The sequence below is a fragment of the Corapipo altera genome, unplaced genomic scaffold (assembly GCF_003945725.1).
Source record: "Corapipo altera isolate COAL_440 unplaced genomic scaffold, ASM394572v1 52, whole genome shotgun sequence".
In the NCBI taxonomy this organism is placed as follows: Eukaryota; Metazoa; Chordata; class Aves; order Passeriformes; family Pipridae; genus Corapipo; species Corapipo altera.
The window spans coordinates 4,766,615-4,788,968 of NW_020884930.1; the positions used below are offsets into that span (position 1 = coordinate 4,766,615).

The 22,354-nt window shown below is 42.5% G+C and overlaps 2 protein-coding genes across 9 annotated transcripts in view; one reads left to right on the forward strand and one right to left on the reverse strand.

Moving 5' to 3' along the window:
• VIRMA (vir like m6A methyltransferase associated) overlaps positions 1 to 15,063 on the reverse strand; it is a 34,848-nt gene extending 19,785 nt beyond the window's left edge. For both annotated transcript variants that reach the window (XM_027659084.1, XM_027659083.1), the window contains exons 1-13: positions 14,977 to 15,063; positions 12,348 to 12,463; positions 11,426 to 11,512; positions 10,981 to 11,029; positions 10,345 to 10,513; positions 9,339 to 9,461; positions 7,854 to 8,153; positions 6,032 to 7,184; positions 4,565 to 5,056; positions 3,704 to 3,858; positions 1,649 to 1,731; positions 1,100 to 1,193; positions 420 to 964 (exon numbers count right to left, since the gene is read on the reverse strand). In XM_027659084.1, the coding sequence (XP_027514885.1) occupies positions 420 to 964; positions 1,100 to 1,193; positions 1,649 to 1,731; positions 3,704 to 3,858; positions 4,565 to 5,056; positions 6,032 to 7,184; positions 7,854 to 8,153; positions 9,339 to 9,461; positions 10,345 to 10,513; positions 10,981 to 11,029; positions 11,426 to 11,512; positions 12,348 to 12,463; positions 14,977 to 15,039 (3,429 nt within the window). In that variant the 5' untranslated portion in view covers positions 15,040 to 15,063. The remainder of the gene's footprint in view (positions 1 to 419; positions 965 to 1,099; positions 1,194 to 1,648; positions 1,732 to 3,703; positions 3,859 to 4,564; positions 5,057 to 6,031; positions 7,185 to 7,853; positions 8,154 to 9,338; positions 9,462 to 10,344; positions 10,514 to 10,980; positions 11,030 to 11,425; positions 11,513 to 12,347; positions 12,464 to 14,976) is intronic.
• An 87-nt stretch (positions 15,064 to 15,150) lies between these two features.
• Positions 15,151 to 22,354, forward strand: part of ESRP1 (epithelial splicing regulatory protein 1) — a 39,246-nt gene continuing 32,042 nt past the window's right edge. For 4 of the 7 annotated variants that reach the window (XR_003530280.1, XM_027659135.1, XM_027659136.1 and 1 more), the window contains exons 1-3: positions 15,151 to 16,766; positions 20,443 to 20,571; positions 21,452 to 21,565. Coding sequence is in view for 6 of the 7 variants with exons in the window: in XM_027659135.1 (XP_027514936.1) it covers positions 16,434 to 16,766; positions 20,443 to 20,571; positions 21,452 to 21,565 (576 nt within the window). In the remaining variant the exon portion in view is untranslated. Of the gene's footprint in view, positions 16,767 to 19,848; positions 20,238 to 20,442; positions 20,572 to 21,451; positions 21,566 to 22,354 lie in introns of those variants that run through there. The other 3 variants (XM_027659139.1, XM_027659140.1, XM_027659141.1) reach the window with 1 other exon arrangement.

Consider the following 22,354-nt stretch of genomic DNA (forward strand, 5'->3'; position numbering starts at 1 on the left):
CAAATTACAGGGCACAATTCTGGCTCCTTCAGGAGCATTACGTTCTTACGCTCACTTATAGATCACAAATTCAAGATCCATGACAATAGAAAGGGGAGCCTTAATACACCAAGAGTTTGGCATTCAGGGTTAAATTCAAAGGCTTCATAAACAATCATTTAAGTAACAGAATGGGAGTCTAGATAATCTCCCAAGGAATGAAAGAATAATGTATGACTGTTAATTCAAGAAAAATGCTCCAACTAATACCAATTTTGTTTCTGCCGAAAAAGACCAATCTACAAACAATCTATATGAACACAAATGCTTTACAACTTCAATCCATCCTTTCACACATCTGTTTTTTCCACAACTATGAAAATGGTCTAAGGTTATACGTACAAAAAATTCTTTAAAAACCAAATAAATCTAAGTTATACCTGAGTAGTCTGCATGGGCAGTGGAAGAGGCAGCAATTCTGAAAGCAGTATAAGTCCAGAGAAAAAGCCTTCAGGAATTCTCAAAATTGAAGAGAGAACTTCCTTCAGCATTAAGGACCAAGTATTGTTCGCCAAAGTTTCTTCAGAAATGGTAAGTTTTTCATTAACACCTTGAGTAAAAGTCAGTAAGATATCAACAATGTCATTCTGAATCTTTTGCTCATCGCTATCTAAGCGGCCTGAGAGAGGAATAGAGCAGAGGAGCATGTGTAAAGAAACAAGTGCTGCTGGAACACGCATGTCTTTGAATTCAAAAGATCCACCCCTCAGGAGTTCTGTTAGCATTGTTTTAAGGAGAGTAAGGGTACAGCGGGCCATGGAAATAGTAGTAACTCTGTGGAGCGTGGTGCCCATGTTGACATGGAGTCGCCAAGGCTGAATAAGTATGCTGTTCAGCTTCTGTAAGACCCGGATAAAGGTGTCCATTCCCTCGGAAGAAAAGAGCTGAATAACTGCAAGATTCCATTTAAGGTCTTTCTGTTGACCTGTACGGAAAACAAATAACATTTCTGTATGTCTAATTTCTCCTGGGCAACCACAGTTACACTTTATGCACATTTAAGTAGAAGACTCAAAAAACTACAGTTTGTACTTTAACCAGTATGTCTGTTAACCATTACCTTCTACCAGGGGCGGTGGACATGCAATATGGCAAAGAACACGAAGTGCAGTAGGAAGACCAACTCCATCTGGGGTCATCAAACTGTCAATATTCTTTTAGGGGAAAATTAAAAAAAAAAAAAAAAAAAGGAAAGAAACCATATTACAAGGAAGGACTTTATGAGTGCATCACTAGCTTAGTATTCAAATTCAATATTTAGTTACTGTAAGTATGTCCCAGAATTTAAGTGCAATTATCCCACTCTTTGGGAAGCAGTCACAAATAAGGCAGAAGCAAAAAGAGGAGGGTCAACATTTGCATTGTGGTTTTATGGGAAGATAATTGGATCTTTGCATCATATATTTATATTAGATTTTGTTTCAATTAATGTAATAGTGCAAGACCTGGCCTAGATCAGAAGTTTTAATTAAACCATCTGTTTTGGATAACTGTATACATTTTTAAATATCAGACATTAATACATATCTAGGACAAAATATCAAATTACAAAAGGTCCAAGCTTATAGGGCACAACTAAAAGATAGCATTTTATCTGTATTTTACTAACCTGTTTGATATATTCAATAAGATTTGGAATACAATTTATTTCAAATCTAAGATTTTTCAAAGGTTCAAGCCACTTGCTGAGCTCTGAGGGAAAAAAAAAAAAGACTTAAGTCAGTGAATTTATGAACATAAAACTTTTTTCAATCGAAATGTACGTAATTTACACGATAGGTACTAAGGCCAAGTCTGAAATTTGTGAGGCATATAGTGCAGCTGTAGCCAGCTAAAAAGCATCAAAAAATAAGACTTCAGAACAGGCAATATATGTCATGTCCACAGACAAAATTACTCAAGTCAACCAGAACACTCAATTTTCATCTCATTAACTGTATTATTTGTAATTAAACATACTTTATAAAAGACACTAAGGGTCACTGTCAGCCACAAAAAAAAAAAAAAAAAGAGGCCATCAAGAGCAAGAACCAAAATGTTGTTCTTCTTGATGTACAGAATAGCTTATCATAAACTGAGTACAAAACTTCTATTAAATACCCAAATGGAGCCAATCTCTGCACCAGTAACCTTCATGCTGGAAATCCTTATAGATTAACAGTCTCTCTCTTAGTCCAGAATCACCTGGAAGTCACAGGCTTTTGTGACAAGAGATTTAAAATCTATTGTTCCTAAAAACATTTAAAAGAACACGAAGATTCAAAGATCGAGTGGATATGAGTTGACAACTACTCGACTGATTTCATAATTTAGTTTAATAAACTAGCCCCACTTCTCATGAAACTGTCTGATGATCAGGTGAGGAGCAAAGAAATAAAAGCATGGCAGAGAAGAGAATGAAACTAAAACTTTGAAGTATTCTGATTTCTTTCAGTGCATTTAAGTTTCGGAAGAAATTATTGTTATGTCTACATGTGTCAAGTAGGCAGTGCAGAGCACAACTTCAGATATCAGTTTCAATGTTCATGTGCCAAAATAATCCCCAGCAGGACTGACCAGTGAGACAACACAAGCCAAGAACACAACAAGACACAGCTTGAAGGTCAAAAGATTCAGTAACAGGGTAACATGGACTATTCCATGCCAGTTGGCCTTGGTGACAGAAAACAATTCCAGGATTATTCATTAGTTAAGATCCTACAAGACTACATCCCTGTCCTGGTTCTAGTTGGGATAGAGCTCTTTTTTTCTTCTTAGCAGGTGGTGCAGTGCTGTGTTTTGGAATCAGCATGAGAACATTGTCGATAACACACTAATGTTTTGGATGCTGCTAAGTAGTGCTTACCCTAGGTCAAGGACTTCCAAGTGTCTCAAGCTCTGACAGTGAGGATCTGCACAAGAAGCTGGGAGGGAGCACAGCCAGAACAGTTGACCCAAACTGGCCAAAGGGGTATTCCATACCACAGGATGTTATGTTCAGTATGAAAACTGGAGGGGGTTGGCTGGATGGGGCCAACCACTGCTTGGGGATAGGCTGGGCATTGTTCAGCAGGTCGTGAGCAACTGCATTGTGCATTACTTGTTTTCTTGGGTTTTCTCTCTTTCTCTCCTTTTTATTACAATTATTATTATTATTATCATTAATATTATTATTATTATATTTTACTTTATTTCAATTATTAAAATAGTCTCGACCCATGAGTTTTATTGTTTTTCCCCAATTCTCCTCCCCACCCCATCAGGGGAGGGTGAGGGAGTGAGCAAATGGTTGTGTGGTACTTAGTTGGCAGTGGGGGTTAAACCACAACAATCATGATAGTGAACAACAAAAATAAGAGTCAGCTTACTGACTAGTTAGTCCACTTTTACTCTCCTATTTTCTCTCCTATTTTCAACACAGAAATAATTTCAAACTTCCTGTAATTATCCAAAATTCATGGTAGTTAGCACTGCTTGAGAAATAATTTAACTATAAATAATTTGCTGTTTAACTCTCATTAACAGAAAAAAATTACACATTATCTCAGTGACTCAACTAATCAGATCCAGCTGGAAAAGGAATTTCATTATCCAACCCAGACGACTGTGAAGCACCAATTATCCACACATAAAAGGTTTCTTCTATACATTCAAACAATTCAGCTGATAATGACACATACCGTACCTTGCAATTTGGTGTTATTTTCATCTGCTTTACAAAGTTTCAGCAAAGGTGCTGAGTGCTGTTCCAGCATTTGGACATCACTGGAAGACTGTACCACCAGCAAAACAAGGATGCAGGCATAATTATAAGCAACTGACTTCTTAGACTTTGAGTCTCTGGAACAACAATAAGGATTTTCTTTAGATCTCAGCTAATACAACTGGCTATCAGATTTGCATTATTTGACTCCTAAAAATCTACCTACAGAACTTTTACCCTCACCAAGGATTGCCCATATACTCATCAACAAAAAGCTCCCTAACAATTTTCACCTATGCTTTTTGATAAGCAAACACTTTCTTGTACATTGACTTCATACTTATTTCAGCATCAACAAAAAATGTGAGTCAAGTGGCACAAAAATATTTTCCATAACTTTGTCCGTTTTACAAATCTCATTTTAAATGCACTGCTATCTAAAGTAGTACAACTGCCTGTCCAAACAGTGACTGTATTTAGCACTCAAAAGAACTCAAAGCCCAGAGAAGTGTACAGTGTCCAGTTTCCAAGTCAAATCTTTTGCTTGTTTCACAGTCAACATTTTATGCTTGAATGAAAACTACCTACTTACCTTCTTTCATATAACCAAAAGTCTGTCCTATATATATTACAAAAACTTTGTGGATGATCTACACAGATTTTGGGTATTAAGTACTTGATTACAAAAGACAGACTTGATTTTATATTACATTCTTGTACTTAGATGTTGGTTTGTTTTTAAAAACATCATGATCTAAAAGAAAAATATTTTAGATTTACTGAATAATTTCTAGAAGATAGATACTTTTAAAATGAAAAACTTAAAGGAAACACATAAATTACCCTAAAGCTTCTTTGGAATAGTACTCCATTAAAGTAATAAGACTTTGGAGATTTTTTTCTAGACTGAACACGTGAGCCACAGCAGATCTTCCTACAGGGTTAAAAGTGATCAAGTAAAGGTTGTGAAGTGTTCCCAGCAGATCTGAATGGTCTGTCTCCTCGCTGGCTGTGCACCGCTGGAAGTGGCAGAACAATTCTGAAATGCACTGTAACGTCTGTGTTGAGTGCAGGAGCCACAGGGCAAAAGTATCCTCGTTGGCACCATCGGATTGGAGACCTTCCTCTTGATCTGGATCAGAAAACTGACAAAGTGCTCTAACCAACAAGTTTGTTGCTTCATGTTCAGAAATAAAGAAATGAAGACCCTTCTGTGACTGCGCCAGGAAACGCAATATATCTCGTATAGCTTGAAGCACACCTGGATGTGCACCTGTCACTGGAAGAGACAGTAGCAAAGTAATGCATTCCAAGAAATGGTGACTGTGAAGATACCTGAAAAAAACCCCCAGGAAAATAATCAGCAACATTACAATCATCTGTCAACATTGCACGAAATCATTATATAAAATTACATGCCTCCTAGCTTCAGTACTTATTGCTCTGTGGACTTCGAGATATAATAACTAATTACAAAGTAGCACAAAACGTCAACCTTACAAAACGTAATTGCTATAATACTTACAAGAAATAAATCCCAAACAAAAATCCCTGAACCTTTTCTACACAAAGTAGCAAATTATATTTTATTAAATTTGCTGCATCTGAATCGTTATCAATGCTGCATTAATGTGCTGAGAAATCAATCATTATAGCATGCACAAGAGACAATTTCTGAAGATTCTTTGCCTCTAGATACATTCAGCCACGACCTACAACTCTACTATCAAAGAAACCTGCTAGCATTTAGAGAAACACTTACTAGACAGAAACTTGCTAACAGGGAAATAACTCATGGGATCTTTTAAGTGGCTGAAGGCAGGCAGGCCTCAACTCCCCTGCCTGTGCTGTGAAACAGGGAGCGACGCTGATACAACTGCATGACTTCTAACTGAGGCTGACTTGTATCTTGCCACCTCGACATGCAGACAGGGATTCCCGACCTGTTTTATCCATACACATAGACAACAAAGGGAAAACACTCTAGATCTATAACAATTTTCAAATGGGACAGCAGCTAGCACAACTGGGCAGCATCTGTGAAGGCGACTGAAGTACAAACACAGCACCAGTAAGAAGGAGAGGTTAACTTCTTGTTATATGCAAGCTAGGTTGATTGAAAGCCAACACAATAACAGGTACATTAACTCATCAAACTCTCTCAGATTTTATAAGCACAATCCAGAATCCTCCAATGAAGAACAAAGTGAAACATCTAGAAAAGTGTTAGTCAACCAAGTCACCCCTGAAATATATCTCTACCAAGCTGAAGGAAATATGCTCTAGAAAATGAATTTGCCACTGCCATACCTAAACAGGACAGGGTAAGGATCATCCCTTTCTGGAGGGCCTGTAATGCGTGCCATGGTTGGGAAAGATTTCACAGGTGGCTGAATCATTGTATGAGGAGCAGTTTCCATCAAATGGAAGATCTCTTCAAGAAGACTAACAAGTTTTTCCATCTCTCCTTCGCTTATATTAGAGGACTCCAAAAGATGATCCATGTCCATAGGAGCCTCCACATCATTTTCATATTCTTGGTTGGTTCTTTCAAGTCCTGCCAAGTCCTGGTCCTGCTCTGGCTCTGTGTGATTAGGAAGAGGAGGTGTGTTCTCTGCTAACTGATCAACCACCTTTTTAATGTCTGACAGAATCTCGTAGAAGTGACATTTCTGGAGAATTGCAGAACCAGCTGTAACCACTCGCACAGTCTGATCTAACAATATGAGTTCCAGGAGCTTCTGATAACCACTTTTTTCATGTACATCTACGCCACCTCTTAGAAACATTTCCATTCCCTCGGTCATACTAATGACACTGTCCAAAGCTTTAAAAGCATTAAGTTTAAGGGAGGAAGATACGTGATCTGCAAATAACAGTTCAAACAACACATTAATAACTCCTGCCTGCAAGAGTGCTGTTATTCCTTGAGTCCCACATTCTCCTAATGATGATACCAGTTTTGTCCCAGCTTTGAGTTGTCGAACATTCAAAGCAATGGGCTGTTTGAGAGCCACCTGGAGGTTTAAAGCTTGCAGGGTCCAGTCTACTAGCTGGGTAATATAGTCTTGCTTTGTGTCTTTCACCAGCAGGTAGCTCAATCCCTTTACTATTAAACTCGGAATTTCTTCTAATGCAGTGACCCACTTTGCACCCCTTTCCTCTTGATATAATTCCAACAGTTCAGTTAATTTAACTGAGGCTTCCACTGCCCCTGAATTTTCTTTTTCTGGGTCTTGGTCTTTTATTTTACCAACTTCATTTTCAAAAACAGTCTTGTAAGGGCAGCTGAAGTATAAAAGAGGTCCAAGCTCCTTTTCAAAAGGCTCATATGTCACAGGAGGCACAGATGCCAGATCCTCAGGAGTATATTCAATATCAAAGCTTGGATACTTAAATGTTTCACGTTCCAGATCAGCAATTCCATCTTCATCACTTGAAATCTGCTCATAGCCATCATCTCCTAAAAAGAAAAAGATTCAGTTGAGAATAAACATGTTTATAACTGCAGAGAATATTTTCAAAGTAATAATTTATTTATTACTGGTTACAGAACAATCACACACTTACATACAAAAAACCTTCTCTCTCCAGATATAAGTGAAAGCCCCAGCTGATAGGGTTTTTTTATGTAATTATGGAAACGTTTAAAAAAATGTATAAAGCAGAAAGTGTAACTTTACTTAAAGAATATTGTCCAATTTTCTTCTTTCGATTGCACCTATCATAAAACTTCTAACCTGAAATTTTGCAAAGGCATGGGCGGGAACTTCAAGTAATACGGGAAGATGACAACTGACTATTACATAACTTAGTTTGGTTTTTAATTAGGAAATAATGTCTTTCACCACTTTCCTATATTTTTAAACAAAACCTAACACGATTGAATGTTCGCTCTCACCCACACAAGTTGTATCCATTTTCCCCTACTTATAGAAAGGAACAAGAAGTTTTACTATAAAGGATAAATATTCATTCTCGAGGGATGCTGGAACCGTAAATAAGGCAGGCAATGGTGCAACAACCAAGGAAAACATATCCAGTTCTCTTTGCACTTAATCAATGTAATGGTAGTGCCATCAAAATTTGATAAACCTCTCTTTTTTCCTTAACTCTTTACAACTTCACTTACCTTCACCTTCTTCCTCCTCTTCACCCTCTTCTTCATCTTCATCTTCCTCCTCTTCCTCTTCTTCCTCATCAGCAATACTCTCTACCGTATGACCATCATCATCATCATCATCCTCTTCCTCATCCTCCTCCTCCTCAACATCCACATCATCATCATCATCTTCCCCTTCTTCTGGTTGATCTTCCTCCACTTCTCCATCATCAGAATACTGGCTTTCTTGATGAATGGATGTTCGATCAGGAGAAATGGGCTCAAAGTAATCCTCCCTATGGTCCACATCATCTTCTTTTTCCCCAACCACTAGAAATACATACAATTTCAGAAATAAGACTACTTCTCTGAAATCTGATGATAAAGAACCTTCGAGATCATCAAGTCCAACCAATTAATTCAGCACTGCCAAGTCCACAACTAAACCTTGTCCTTAAGTGCCTTCAGGGATCATGACAGAACCACCTCCCTGGGCAGCTTGTTCCAATGCTTGACCACCCTTTCAGTGAAGAAATTTTTTCCAATATTCAAGCTAAACCTGCCCTGGCACAACTTGAGGCCATTTCCTCTGCTCCTGTTATTTGGGAGGAGACTGAACCTCACCTGGCTACAACCTCCTTCCACGTAGTTTACTGAACAATAAGGTCTCCCCTGAGCCTCCTCCTCTCCAGGCTAAACAACACCAGCTCTCTCAGCCACTCCTCAATAACAACTGTGCTCCAGAGCCTTCACAAGGGTGGATCCCATCTGGCCCCACACACCTGGCTGACTATTCCCTCCTAGATTATGGGAGGTTCATTCTGTTCCCTGCGTCTGTCTTCCAGCTCAGGGGTTGGGTAACCAGAGAGCAACTGGTGTTCCTGTTAAAGACTGAGGCAAAGACGTCATTAGGTACCTCAGACTCTTCCGCATCCTTTGTCACTATGTATCACCCTGCATCCAATAAAGGATGGAGATCCTCCTTAGCCCCCTTTTTTTTTGCTAATATATTTATAGAATCATTTTTATTGTCTTTTATGGCAGTAAGTATGTTTTAGAATTTTGTGTTACATATAGTGGAGACACAAAAAAAGGCATCCTAAACCTTCAGGTGATTTGACCAAATAAAACCAATTACTTAGTTCAGTAAGACTATGAATAAATATGTACAGGCTTCTTGGCACTTTTAACCTATAGAGTGACCAGAGAGCTTGGCAGATGCTGCAGAAGGATGGACAAATAGATAGCAGAGTTAACAGAACACTTATATAAAATATGAGCAGCACGTTTAAAGAGTGTATTGATCTACAGTCAATAGTCACTATCTACTAACTTTAAAAATAATACAATTTAACATAGCCAACAGATTTTTTTTTCTAATCCCTTTCTAAAACTGAATCTGTCCAGCAGGAGCATCAGCAGACAGGAAACTTGACACCAGGCAGGAACACAAAATCCTGCCTCCTCTAAAGCAGTGATGTGCAGTAAGTAAAACACAGTCTGTTTTCATTCTACCTGACACTGGCATAGGTTCATCCTCATCATCATCAGGAGGAGGAGGGCCTGGAGGTGTCCTTGGTCCCCTTGGTTGTGGTCTTGGAGGACTGCCATTGAACTGGTCTTCCTTCTCTCCATCAACTATATTTATTGTGAAAATAAAAACTTTCATTTAATGGAATCACAGGAATAGAAGCAGAAAGATTTTGTTTTCAGTGCTAATTTTGATGAGGGAACACCTTCGTTGCCCAGCTCTTATTTAACCTTGATTCTGCATCTGCAGTAGGTGAGGCAGTTTTCTGAAGTCACTTATTCAACACTACTGATTTCTTTTAATATACTACTGGTTTAAAACTTTCATGGCTAACTGCCAGTTTTGGTTTTGACACTGGCTATATTGTAACTCAACCAATAATATCTGAGTTGCTTTTAAAAAAAGAGTTTACATTTTACTCAACTGGCTTTTACAGTTTCCAACTGGTCTTACTACACAGAGTATTCAAATTTTGCAGTCTAATACTCATACTTTGAACAAGATAGTTCTAATTTTAAATCAAACACTAAAATTGAAGCCAAAACTTGATCACAGATTCTATTCATGGCCATTCTAAAACCAATGCCAAGCAAACAGTCTTCTGTAATGTACTTTACAAAGTCACAAAAGGAAAGTTAATCATGACTGTGAAATTTTCTTGGTATGATTTTAATACTATTCTTATAATTTTTTTGATATTTCAGTCATCTACATTTTAATGAGTTCACAGAAATTAAAGTGCATTTTGACCATCGAAAGTAATTAGCAACAGATCAAGAAACCCACTCTCAAAATGCACTGGATGATAATATACTTAAAACCATTCAATATAAATCTAAAAGACAATACAAAACCAACGGACAAAGGCAAAAAATGAAAGCCAGTGAAATCCAAAATGTGAAAGGATTGGCAGTTTGTTTCTCAGATGGGATACTACAACACTGATTTAAAAAAAAAAAAAAAAAGTCTCTGTGTTCTCACAAGGCTCACCATGTTTTGGATTTCTTTTCAAACCAGGCTGTTGCTGGGGAGGTGGTGGCGGAGGTGGGGGAGGAGGAGGCGACTCTCTCTCATGACTTATTACCCTGTCGACTGAGCCGTATATTGCCAAGGTCAGACAGTTGTACCATCCCCTAAGAACCAACCCATCTGTGTTGACCTGTTGGTTTGGTTTTTTTTTTTTTAAAAAAAAAAAAAAAGGCACTTAAAAGACTACTTCAAAAAAAGTTAATTTAATATCAATGTATCGCTATCTGCATAAAAGCCAGGAGGAAAACCAAACATTAAAATACCTCTTTATCCCACATTTTGAAAACTGAGAAAACTTTAAATACATCAGTCTTTGCAACAAATAATCTTTCCCTATAAGCATTAAATTCCTTGCAATATACCTATTGCCTAGATAGATCCCTAATCTACTACAGCCTATTAATGAAAAAAAAAAAACAAACAAAAACAACAACAAAAAACCACCAGGAAGACTCTAAAGTAAGGAGTATCTAACTACAGGCAGGTTTTAGAATATGGTTTTAAACAACAAATGCCTCACAGAGTGCTGATACACCACATACTTATACTTAAATGACAGATATGTAGGAAGAGGAAGTTCAAATCACACTGCATTACCTTTGCATTGGGTCTGAAAATAATTGAAGTGTTTTCATCATATTCAAGGCTATTAAATAAAATATACAAAGTCATTTTCTTCAATAATATAAAGCATGCTTACAGAAATAAAACACAGCAGTACTAAACACATAAGCCAATAATAAAACAGTGAACAAATACATACTGATAAAACAAGAGTGTAAAATCACTTATTTCTACAAAATTATTTTCATTAATACATACAAGTTTAAAAATAACAAAAACTTCTTTTATTTTAAGCATGAAACCCTGTCTTCCACACAGATTAGAGGAAAAGGGTAAGTACACAAACTAGTAAAATCCAAATCAAACATGAAAACCATGGGAGGTACAGAATTTTCTACTGTGTGTTTTCTGCACTATAAAATTTCTCAGGAAGAAAATGAAGATAATGAAGTCATGCACTGATCTTGAAAGAGCTTACCTCCCCAGCCGATCAAAAACAGGGGCACTTGGCTTGCTGACATTGTTGAAAAACAAGTCCAGTTGAAATGAATGTGGGGATGTCTCTCTAAGAAACAGAACAAAGGTAAAAATTACATTAGTCGAGCTCCTTATCAGACTAAGCGTCCTGGTTAGAACAGCTGGGACCAGTTCATCACCGGATGGGTGTAACCCAAAACTGTGTATTCTATAGCCTTCCATGCCATTTCCCAGAAACTGTTGTCAATAGACCATTTACACCCTCTGCCCAGAGCAGCCTGACTCCTCAGGCTATAAACTGGGTGTTAAGAGGCCTGCGAGATAGGAGGGTGCTTCCGTCCTCACACCTGTTGTGGAACTCCCCGCCCTGAGGGAAGTACTGGGCATTCCTGCCTGAACTGGAGGATATATAATCTTGGAGTCTTGGAACTTTTTACCCACTCGTGGGATCCAGAGGAAGACTGCAGACCACCACTCTTGACCAGACTGCAACAGCACTCTCACCAACAGCTTTTTCCCCTCTCCTTTTACTTTGGACTCAGGGGGCCCAAAGAACACCACTCTGTTCATGCCCCAGGGTGCTGGGTTATACATTTGGGTTTTGTGGGTTAAAACCAATTGTTTGTCTGTATAATCGTACTTATTGTATTATTTTACTAAATTGTTATTCTCTCTCTTTTGAGTTGAGTTCATTTCCCCTGCTGGTTTATCTTTAAAGCAGCACAGTAAGCAAGACTAACAAGGGGAAAAAAATCCAAAATTATACTGTTTAAGTAATTCCCAAAAATACTTACAAGTTCAACAAACACACAAATGCATTTTACATTTTTATACAGAAGGGTCTATTGAGATATAAGAGTTCAAAAAGAAAAAAAATAACAGGAAGGTGTTCCTTACTCAGATACCCGGTGTCTTTCACTCACCCATAAGCCCTGTTGTCAGGCAAACTTGTGTGAGCTCTCACTCCTGGAGGAATGACACGGACTTCATTTATGTAAACCACACATGGAAAACGAACTACATCTATATTGGTACTCTGCTACAAAACAAAGAATAAACAAAGTCTAAGAAAGGTAAAATGCAAACAACATAATGTAGCCATAGTCTTTACTAAAAGAACCAGGGTTGCAATCTTAATAATAATAAAATTCAATTCTGTTAAATGTAAACACTATTAGACAGAAAAATGGGGGTTTTCACTTAATCTTCTGGCACTTTTCATATATTTAACAGTATTTTTTATAGAAAATGTTACTGGTTTATTTACATAATTCACTACCTTTATTTGCAAGAATCTTTTAAACAGTAACAGGTTGTTTTTTTCCGACAGAAGATACATGTGGTTTAACTTTAAACACTATCAAATTTAATATTTCAAATGTAACACTAGAAATTGTAATGACACTATAAATCTGTTTTACTAGACCTGTACAAAAATCCCATATGTTTATTTCTTCAATTTTGAAACAACATCTGAAAACCTTTTGCAAATAACATTTCTACTACCCACACAGAAATAGCAATTACAAAGAATTCTTATGCAATCCAAAAAGATGTTTGAGCAAACTAAGAAGTAATCATAAAGTCACAGTAACCTCCCATGTAGCAGCTACCAAATAATTAATGCTGGAAGCTTTCTCTCACTAAATTAACTGTATTAGGTCTTATTCTATTGATCCATCATCTCTACCATATATGAGCTCACAAAACAGTACACACACATCAATTATTTGTCCAAGTGTTTACCAACAAACAAATGAACATTTAAAAAGTCAAAATGGCAGTCAAAATTTACATAACTCACCACAATCAAAAAGCAAATGAAGCCAGCAGAAAGCAAGAAAGTACTAAGATTTTTAGAAAGCTAATAAGCAACGAAATAGACACAAGTAAAGTTTTAAAAAGCTTTTAAGATGTGCTTTTGGGAACACATTGCTGCCATCTAATAAGAAAAATCTATGCATACACTTTTTAGCCCACAAATACAACACCTTGGCCTAAGGGCTGATATTAAAGCTGGATGCTGGAACTGAAGGAATCCTGCTAGGACAGGGAGCACAGATCCATTTAATAGGAACCAGGCAAGTGCAGCCTGCAAGGAGTGAGGGTGGTGGGTGCCCATGGCTTTGCCTCTAAAACATGTCTGTGTTCATGTGGGAGTCTCAGATTTCTGGAGGAAGGGCGGCTGCTGCTGGGAAGGCTTTTGTACCCAGGAGCACTGCTCAAAATAAAGACAAATTCCTGCTTAAATGATAAGTGATTATACCCTGACAGCCACTCATTAACATCATCCAGATGGCAAGTGAATCCAACACACTTTCTCTACAAAACATTAAAAAAGGAAAACGCTACATCAGAACTGCTCAACACTGGTAAACTGAATAGCTAAGCCAAATAATTAATTTTATGCAAAAACACAGCAGTAGTTTTCAAGAACTACAAGTTCCAAGGCAAGACTCATTATCTGCTTAGCTGAAGAATTAGCATAACATAAAGAAGGCCTTTAAGGAACATGTAAAATACATTTTGTATTTTTCTTTAATAAAAACTCAGTATGATTCAGGTTTAGAAAATGTCACTGGCAAGAATGAAAGTGTCAGAAAACCCAGTACACGATTAAAAACGTTCAACACGCGAACATACTGTCCTGGAGGGAAACAGGAGTGGCTACTGCTTCCTACCCAGGGCAACAGCAGTGGTCAGTATTTTCTGCCTAATATTGTCTGAAATAATAGAATTAAAAATACACTTGGACCTAGCTGATCCTGACAGCTAGAAATAACTTTTTAATTGCTTTTGATTGCAGCATCAGCTCAAAATACTCAATTTGCTTCCCCTAACACCTGTCCATGAACGCAGTCAAGATATTCTATAACTCTGTAGCATCTTTGTCACGTTACGCTACACAACCATTTTCCCCCTAATGGTCCCTTTCTTCCTCCCTGAACAGCAAAACAGAGTGAGCCCTGGGCAAAACTGCTGCAAGAACAACAGTTTTAAGGATGCTCAGGTTCCCAATGGCCTCGAAGTGGAATATTTGCACCATCTCCCACTGCCAAAAAAACCTATAAATACTCATTTGTGCACGATGCACAGAGACTGCATAAATCCAAAAGAATATCTCACAAGCAGACAAACACCTCTTCTCATCATCAACTATACAAGAGCATCGGGAACGTCACAAGTGGCCGGGTATAGCCCTCTACCCCGCTCCCTCCCTTATCGCCTTCTGTAAGCACGTTTATCCTCTTTGTTCCCCACTCGCCTCTGTTTTCTGTCACTTTTAAATCTTCGCTCCCTTCCCACCACCCTCCGCCCCGGCCGGCGGTACCTCAGGCTGCCCGGACAGCGGCTCGAACAAGGCTTCGGGCCGGGGCAGGCGAGGCGGCGGCGGCCCCTCAGCGGCCCTTGCCCTGGGGTTGCTCCTGCCCGGCCGCCGCCGGGGCCCGCCCCCAGCAGGGGTTCCGCGGCCGGCGGAGGCCGCGGCGCGGGCAGCAGCGGGGAATAAGGGAGAGGGGGTGAAGGGAGCGAGGAACCCACGCCCCGTTTTACCTCCGCGCTCTGGTGCTTGAACGTGTCCAGGAACAGCAGCTCTGTGGCGGCCTCCGCCGCCATCTTGGCCGGCCGAAGGGGACGCGCATCCGGCGCGCGCTCCAGCGCTTCCGGGGCTGAGGGCGGGGCGGGGCCGGGGGCGGGTCCCGACGCCGTCAGCGCCGTGAGGGGGCTCTTGAGGAACTCAGCGAGTCACAGAATGAATTAGGTTGGAAAAGACCTCTGAGATCGTCGACTCCAACGTGTGACTTGCTAAAACTCGGGCCGCAGTCGGGGTTGTGAGCGGGGCGGTGCCCTCGCTCTCCACAGAGCCCCGTCCCCGCTGGGCGTCACCGCAGCCCGCGCCGAGCCTTTGCTTCTGATATTTCGGTTTCACAAGTTCGGGTCCGGCTAATTTCAATCCTGCCTAAGAAATTTCTTTTGCAGCCTTTGCCGTGCTTAAAACAAACCCTTTCCAGGTGTAAGGAGTTGTCGCTCCTCTCAACCTTTCCGCAGCTCCTGACGTACCTGCTGAGCAGCCACTGCCCTTCTGCAACAGCAACGAAGTTGTACAGCACTGGGGACACCACGAAGCCAAAGCCAGCCCGTGGCCAGGAGAACGATGTGGAATTAATCTTACGCAAGCGCTGTGTGGTTGCACAAGTAGGAGCTCTCATGATAGCAGAGCTGCACCATGTGTCTTTGGAGGAAGCTACAACAGGACATGTTACATCTCTGGACCAAAACTTCAGCCACATACCTGCACTTCCCTTAACAATGATAATTTTGTGCCTTAAGAGTGATAATTGTGCTGTTACCCGCATCTCGTTTCTGAAACAGCTGCTTAATCAAATGTGCTATTTTGTGCATGCATCAGGAATTCGCAAGTCCCTTTTTGCGTTTCAGGAGGTGAGCTTGGTGCTTTGTCAGCACTCCAAACTTCAACTTACACTGGGAGCAGCAGTCCTCTGGGTCGGACTCCACATGAAAATGTTGCATCAATTTAAACAAGGCTGTGGTTCGATATATCCATCTGCAGTGGTGAAACTAGTTCAGGAAGTTCCCATCCCCACAGCACGTGTTGTGGAGCTTGGCCACAACATGCAATTCCACAACCAGTTCTACTGGCACACCTGAAGAAATGTTTTGTGGCACTGCAGGGAGACTCATCAGCTAAAACTTATTCTCAATACACTGAAAACATGGTACTGCCTCATACCATTTCAATAGATATAGTTGAAATACTGCAAATCCCTTGACAGAAACATTTCAGAATCTGAGAATCAAGGGGCCTCCTTGGCCGTGCTGGCAGATTTGCCCCAAGCTAGGACCCTCTCTTACACTAACAGCCAGATCTAAACTCCTGAAGTAAAATATATATATATTTTTTAAATGTAGAAAACAAAAAAAATCCTCTCTATGTATTTTAGTAGCACAATGCCTTGTGACACTAGGCACAGCTTGTTTTGGTTACGTTTATGGACTCTGGAGACTTCTGTGGGAGAGTACCTTTGGAGATCTACTCCAAACATGAGCAACACCATGTGTGCCATTGTGCCAGAGGACCGCAGTCCCAATTAGATGGCTTCTCTCCTGGGACAGCCTGGAACAGTATTGCAACCAGGTCAGCTAGCAGGAGCAGTTTCAGTAACTGGCAGGGGAATTCCAGCCCTGTGTTTTTATCTGCAGTGACTCCCTCACTGCTGGTAACAGCTGCAGCTCTGGATGTGAGAAGAATCGGCTTTGCAGGATTAAATTCAGATGGCTGTGAATGCAGTGTCATTGATTTCAGCAAATGGCTGGGCTTACAGGTCAGTGGTATTTCCTTGCTGCAAGGAAGAGCAGCAGTGTTTGAATGTCACACCCAGTTGCACAATATCAGGAAATAATTTGGGTATTTTTGGGGTATTTTCTCCACTAGTGAAAGCAGAGAAAACAAAATTTTGTTAGGAGCAGCAGTTATCTTAGAGACATTAAAAAAAAGCAGTTGGTAGTAAACATTAGCACGTTCAAAAAACATGATACAGATGATTCTCCAATTTCAGTTGTAAAAAGTTTATATTCTGGAAGAAAACTAGAGCACTGACGGTGAAGAGTGATACAGGTAGGACACTTGGCACAGACCAAAGGTCTGTGCAGGAAAGGATAACAGAGATGCAGGTGGCATTGGGCTGAAGACCCTCCTGTAGAGGAGGGTGGGAGATGCAGAACCAGCAGAAAAAACCTGGACACAGTGCAAAGTCACAGGTTTGTTCAAATAAACTGGGAGGAAGGGGATCACTGAGGTGAGAGAGGGAAGCTTCAGGAAAATGTGGGAAATAAGTAAGCAGGCCTGTCAGTCTCTTGCAGTGCTCAGGAGGGGATGTTAGGACCAGCTCCTTGGCAAGAAGGAAGGTGTGAGTAGCTTCAGAAATGTCCTGAAACAGAAAGTGAAACAAAAGAATGTGTGGTGAGAAACCACCAGAACTAATACAAAAAGGACAGAGAAACAGTTACATTGGGATTAGCAAAGGGGCTGGTCAGATGGACAGCAGACGGGAAACAGAAGGCATGCCAGAGGAGAGAAATACAGCAACAGGGTGCTGGGAGGAGCCTTGAGAGGTCGTCGTGCCCCAAAGCACCTTAGTACCTTCCTGTAGGTAACAACACTGATGTCATCTGGAAGGTGACACTTCATGCAAAGACTATGTTTAACCAGTCCTGGGACAAGGAACAGGCAGGGAGAAGCAACTGGAATGGGAGTACACAAATGCCAGGAGCCTGGGCAACACAACACAGGAACTTAACCAACTGGTACATGTTGTCAGACCAGGTGCTGCAAGCATGCAAGAAAGAGGGTGGAATGGGAACTGTAACTGTAAAACAGGTGTTTTAGGAAATGTGTTATCCAAGAATAAGAAAAATAAAAGCACTACAGTAACAATTAGTGGTGATTAGCTTCCTAAATAAATAAATAAATAAATGAAACAAGGGTTAGTCGAGAACTCAAAGGACATAGTGGGAATTAAAAATACTTTCAGGGTACAGTTTTACCTTTGAAAGGGGTTACTATACATAATGCAGCCTGCTCTAGTGATAAGCTGGGAAGTCTCATACTCCTAGATGGAAAGAGACAAGATAGGATAAGACAATCAGGTATAAAAGGGAAGAAAAAAAGATATATGTAAGCAGAACACAACAAATCACAAGTAAAGAAACAGGTACCCATCCAAAAATCGTTCTCACAAAGACAAGAGCTGCATCTCAAAAGCCAAGCAGGCATCGGGAAGCAAACTTCCTAGAATGGATGATTAAGTTTCACTGAAAGACGAGGAGCCGGGGCTCTCTGTCTGGCATGCTCCAATGTGGAATCATTTCAGAAATGTACTTCTGGTCTTTTGTACTAAACTATAAAGTTTTTTTAAGAAGTTGCACTAAACTAAGACCTGAAATGGAAACTGCACAAAGAAACCCTATACTATTGAATCCCTCTTCTCCAGGCTAGGCAGAGGTCACAAAGCAAACTCCTCAGATGCTGAGTACAGATCAGCTGCAGCCACTGGTGAGGACACACACCCCAGTCCTCTCCTTCCCATATGTTTCACTCAGTGCATCAGAACATCAGAACTGAAATGCCCGAAGAAACCCTCTTCACTCTCATGACCAGTAACAGGACTCGAGGAAATGGCATGAAGCTGAGTCAAAGGAGATTTAGGCTGGATATCAGGAAGAGGTTTTTCACCCAGAGGATGGCTGAGCACTGGAACAGACTTCCCAGGGAAGTGGTCCCAGCACCAAGCCTGCCTGAGTTCAAGAAGCATTTGGACAACACTTTCAGGCACATGGTGTGATTCTTGGGGTTTCCTGAGCAGGGCCAGGAGTTGGACTCGATGATCTTAATGGGTCTCTTCCAACTCAGTATATTCTAAGATTCTATGATCTCAGTAAAAATTTCAAAACGCTGCATCACAATGACATTGGAAATAAACAACTGAGATCCTAAAGAACCAGGTGTACAACAGAATTTCCCTGAGGAAAGTTAGCGTTACTTGTTTACCCTGCCTTCAGTGATTTGTCATTAAAAGATCTGTTTTTGAGCATTATGCATTTAAAATAGAGATTTCACCGCGGAACAGCGATCAGCAGAAGTGAGGTTGTCACAAGGGCCAAAATCACAAGTTCACGGAGGGAAGGCTGCAACAGCCTCACTGGCCAGCTCTTAACACATCACTCAATCCGCCGTGCCCGAGCCGCACAGAAGTTGCGATGCCGCTGCCTTGAGGACGACAGAGGAAGAGGCTCCACCGCCCTGATCCCCTGGGCTCCCTCGTTGCTGCTCCCGGGGACAGCCGGCCCGCACGCCACGACCGTGCTCCCTGGCACCGCACCCGGCCTCTGCGGCCCCCGACCGAGGGAGGAGACCTGCCGGCGGGCTGCGGGCGGCGTGGCCATCTCCCCTCTTCTTGCGTCCGGGGGACGGGGCTGCTCGCGGACGCAGGACCGACCTGCCCTCCGCGACACGTCCCGGCAGGAGCGGGGCCCCGCCCCGCCGGTGAGGAGCCGGACCTCCCCGGGCAGCGCGCCCCGACGGCGGGAGGCGGAGCCCGACAGGGTCCGGGCCGCCGTCGGTGCCCGATGGGGCTCCTCGGAGGCCGGGGGCGGCTCGTCCGCCGCCGCGCTCCCGCAACCCGCCCGCAATCCCGGCACAGCGCTTGGCGTCCCGCCCGCAATCCCGGCCCCCCGTTCCCGCTGCCGCCCCCGCCGCGCTGCCACGTCCCCGCCCGGCGGGGCCAATGGGCGGCGGCGCCAGGTGTGTGTTACCTGCACCACGTGGGCCGGGGGTGGGCAGGTGGTGCCGCGGCCCCGCGCTGAAAAGCCCGCAGCCATTGCGCGCTTCCTAAGGGTGCAGCCGGAGTGGGAGCGGCCGCCGCCCGCCTCGGGAAAAAGGGGTGGGAAAGCGGGGGGAAGCCGTGCGCCTCCCCCGCGCCAGGTCCTTGGGGAGCGAGGCTGCAGGTGGGGGCTCTGCCGCTTGGGTCTCGCCTGGAAGCGCCTCGGGCAGGGAAAGTTTCCGCTCTCTTCTCGTCCCCTTCTCCTCCTTTCTTTCCTCCTTTTTCTTTCTCTCTCTTCTTTCTTTCTCTCCTTTTTATCCTTTCTGCTGACCCTGTGGCACCATGACGGCGTCTCCCGACTACCTGGTGATCCTCTTTGTGACCACGGCGGGCACCAACGGGGCAAGGCTGGGCTCAGACGAGCGAGAGCTGCTCCAGCTCCTGTGGAAAGTGGTCGACCTGAGGAGTAAGGAGGTATTTTCACCCGAGGGGGGAACACCCCGACCTGCTGCTCCCCTTGGCCCTTGCCATGCTGGGTGCGGGTAGGGTGGTCTCAGCGCTGGGCTGGCAATGGGTGCTCCAGGCTGGAGCAGGCTCTGGTGGAGGGCAGGGGCTGGTGCTGCAGGTGAGGACCCCCAGCCCGGGGAGCTGACTCACCCCTCCTCTGCTTTCTCTGGAGCTGGGGCACCTGCATGACGTGCTGGTCCGGCCTGACCACCCAGAGTTGACGGCTGAGTGCCAGGAGATCACCCAGGTGGATGTGGAGAGCCTGGCACTGGCTCCACCGCTGGAGCAGGCACTGAGACAGGTGACACCCCATAACTGGCTGCTGGGTGCTGGTCTCCCTTGGGAGCTCCCCCGTGGGGTAGAGGCAGTGTTATGATCCACTTATGCTTTCCACCCCACCGTGAGGACAGTGGAACCTGGCACAGGGATACCACTGATCTGTGTGGGCCAGGCAGCCTGTATGTGGAGGGCTTTGTGGGCATTTCTTCCTTGCTTTTTGCTCATTCATCTTGTGAGGAACCAACCCCCAAGTGAGGAAGGTCAGAGTCAGATATTCCCCTACCCTGCTCTCCTGCCATGCTGGACTCTGAATGAGTCTCACCTGAGGGTGAGCCCCAATCAGTGTTGGAAGAAGCCAAGTTTAGGTGTCCCCTGAAAAGGCTGGGTGGTGGCAGGCCCTGTCAGAGCTTATGTTCATCAGTCCTGAGAAGGTGACAGTACTAAAGCCCCTAGATTAATAAGGAGGTGTGTGTGATTTCCATTGAGGGTAGGGCTGAAAACCTGTCTCCTTTCCAACGTGTTTGACTACCCTGTCTGAAAAGCTCTTCTGCCCCAGGACTGCCTCAGCTCTCTGCAACCAGCTTTATGTCTCATTGCAGTGCTTTTGCAAATGTTTCTCAAAAAGGTTGGGTTTTTTTCTGGGTTGTGGACTGTCTGTGTAGCCATGTTTCCTTAAAAAGGGGAAAAGGGGTGGTTTCCAGTGATGATAACTATGAAAGTTAGTATGTGCCAAGCTAGTAAGAAACTAATCTACAGAAGTGAAGTAGTGGGCTTATGCAAAAAGGAATTCTAGCTCCATGTTCCTGCTGACCAGGAATAACGTGTTACCAACTGATGACACTGCATAGTGTAACTATTCTGATCTCTTTAACATGTATGTTTTTTCTTGTTCCTGCCTACAGTTTAATCAGTCTGTGAGCAATGAGCTGAATATTGGTGTAGGTACTTCCTTCTGTTTCTGTACTGATGGACAGTTGCACATTAGGCAGGTTCTGCACCCTGAAGCTTCCAAAAAGGTATGTAGTTGTAGCTTAAATTTGAATCCTAATGTACTTTCTATGATTTCTTGCAAGACTGATAACTTCTCTTTAGTATGAGGGTACCTCCACACAACCATAGCACAAACATTACTCGTATGTTAATGTGCTTACCAGGCTAAAGAGCCTGTCCACGTGGAAGACACAGACAGTGCCCTGTGCCTATGTAGCCTTGAGATGCCTTTTTAAGTTGAATCAAAAGGAAGATACTCTTTAACTGTTTGAGAGAGGAGCACTGACAGTATTCATAGCTTCTACAGCTGTAGGAGCTGCAATGGATTAAGAGGTGGGATTTGGAAATGTTGCTAAATAGTTAACCACCTTAATCATAAACTGTCTTTTGAAATTTTACGTTCACGTGTAGCTTCGGCAACTTTCAATCTTTGTGTATTCAGCTGACACTCTGAGGGCGGTGTTCGTATTTGTAAGGAGCTGAACAGTAGTTTGAGGCAGGATATGAGTGATGATTAGTCTCATAGTCTAGAGTTTTCTATAACTTCAGAGCTGCCAAATCGCTAACAGTGTTACAAGGTCCTACCTACTTTTCATTAGTGATAGGGTTCCAGCAATATGCTGTCTCTCTCTAGTTCTGAAATAACTGCTTCAATATTAATAACACCTAATTTTGTGGTATGAACATGCATTGCTCTGTAACTGAGCTGTTCTGCTCCTCTCTTTGCAGCTGACTTTTGTGCCCATCAGTTTGCTCCTTCATCTTTGAAAGGGCACTGCTGCAAGTCTGGGTTATTACAAAACTGATACTGAATG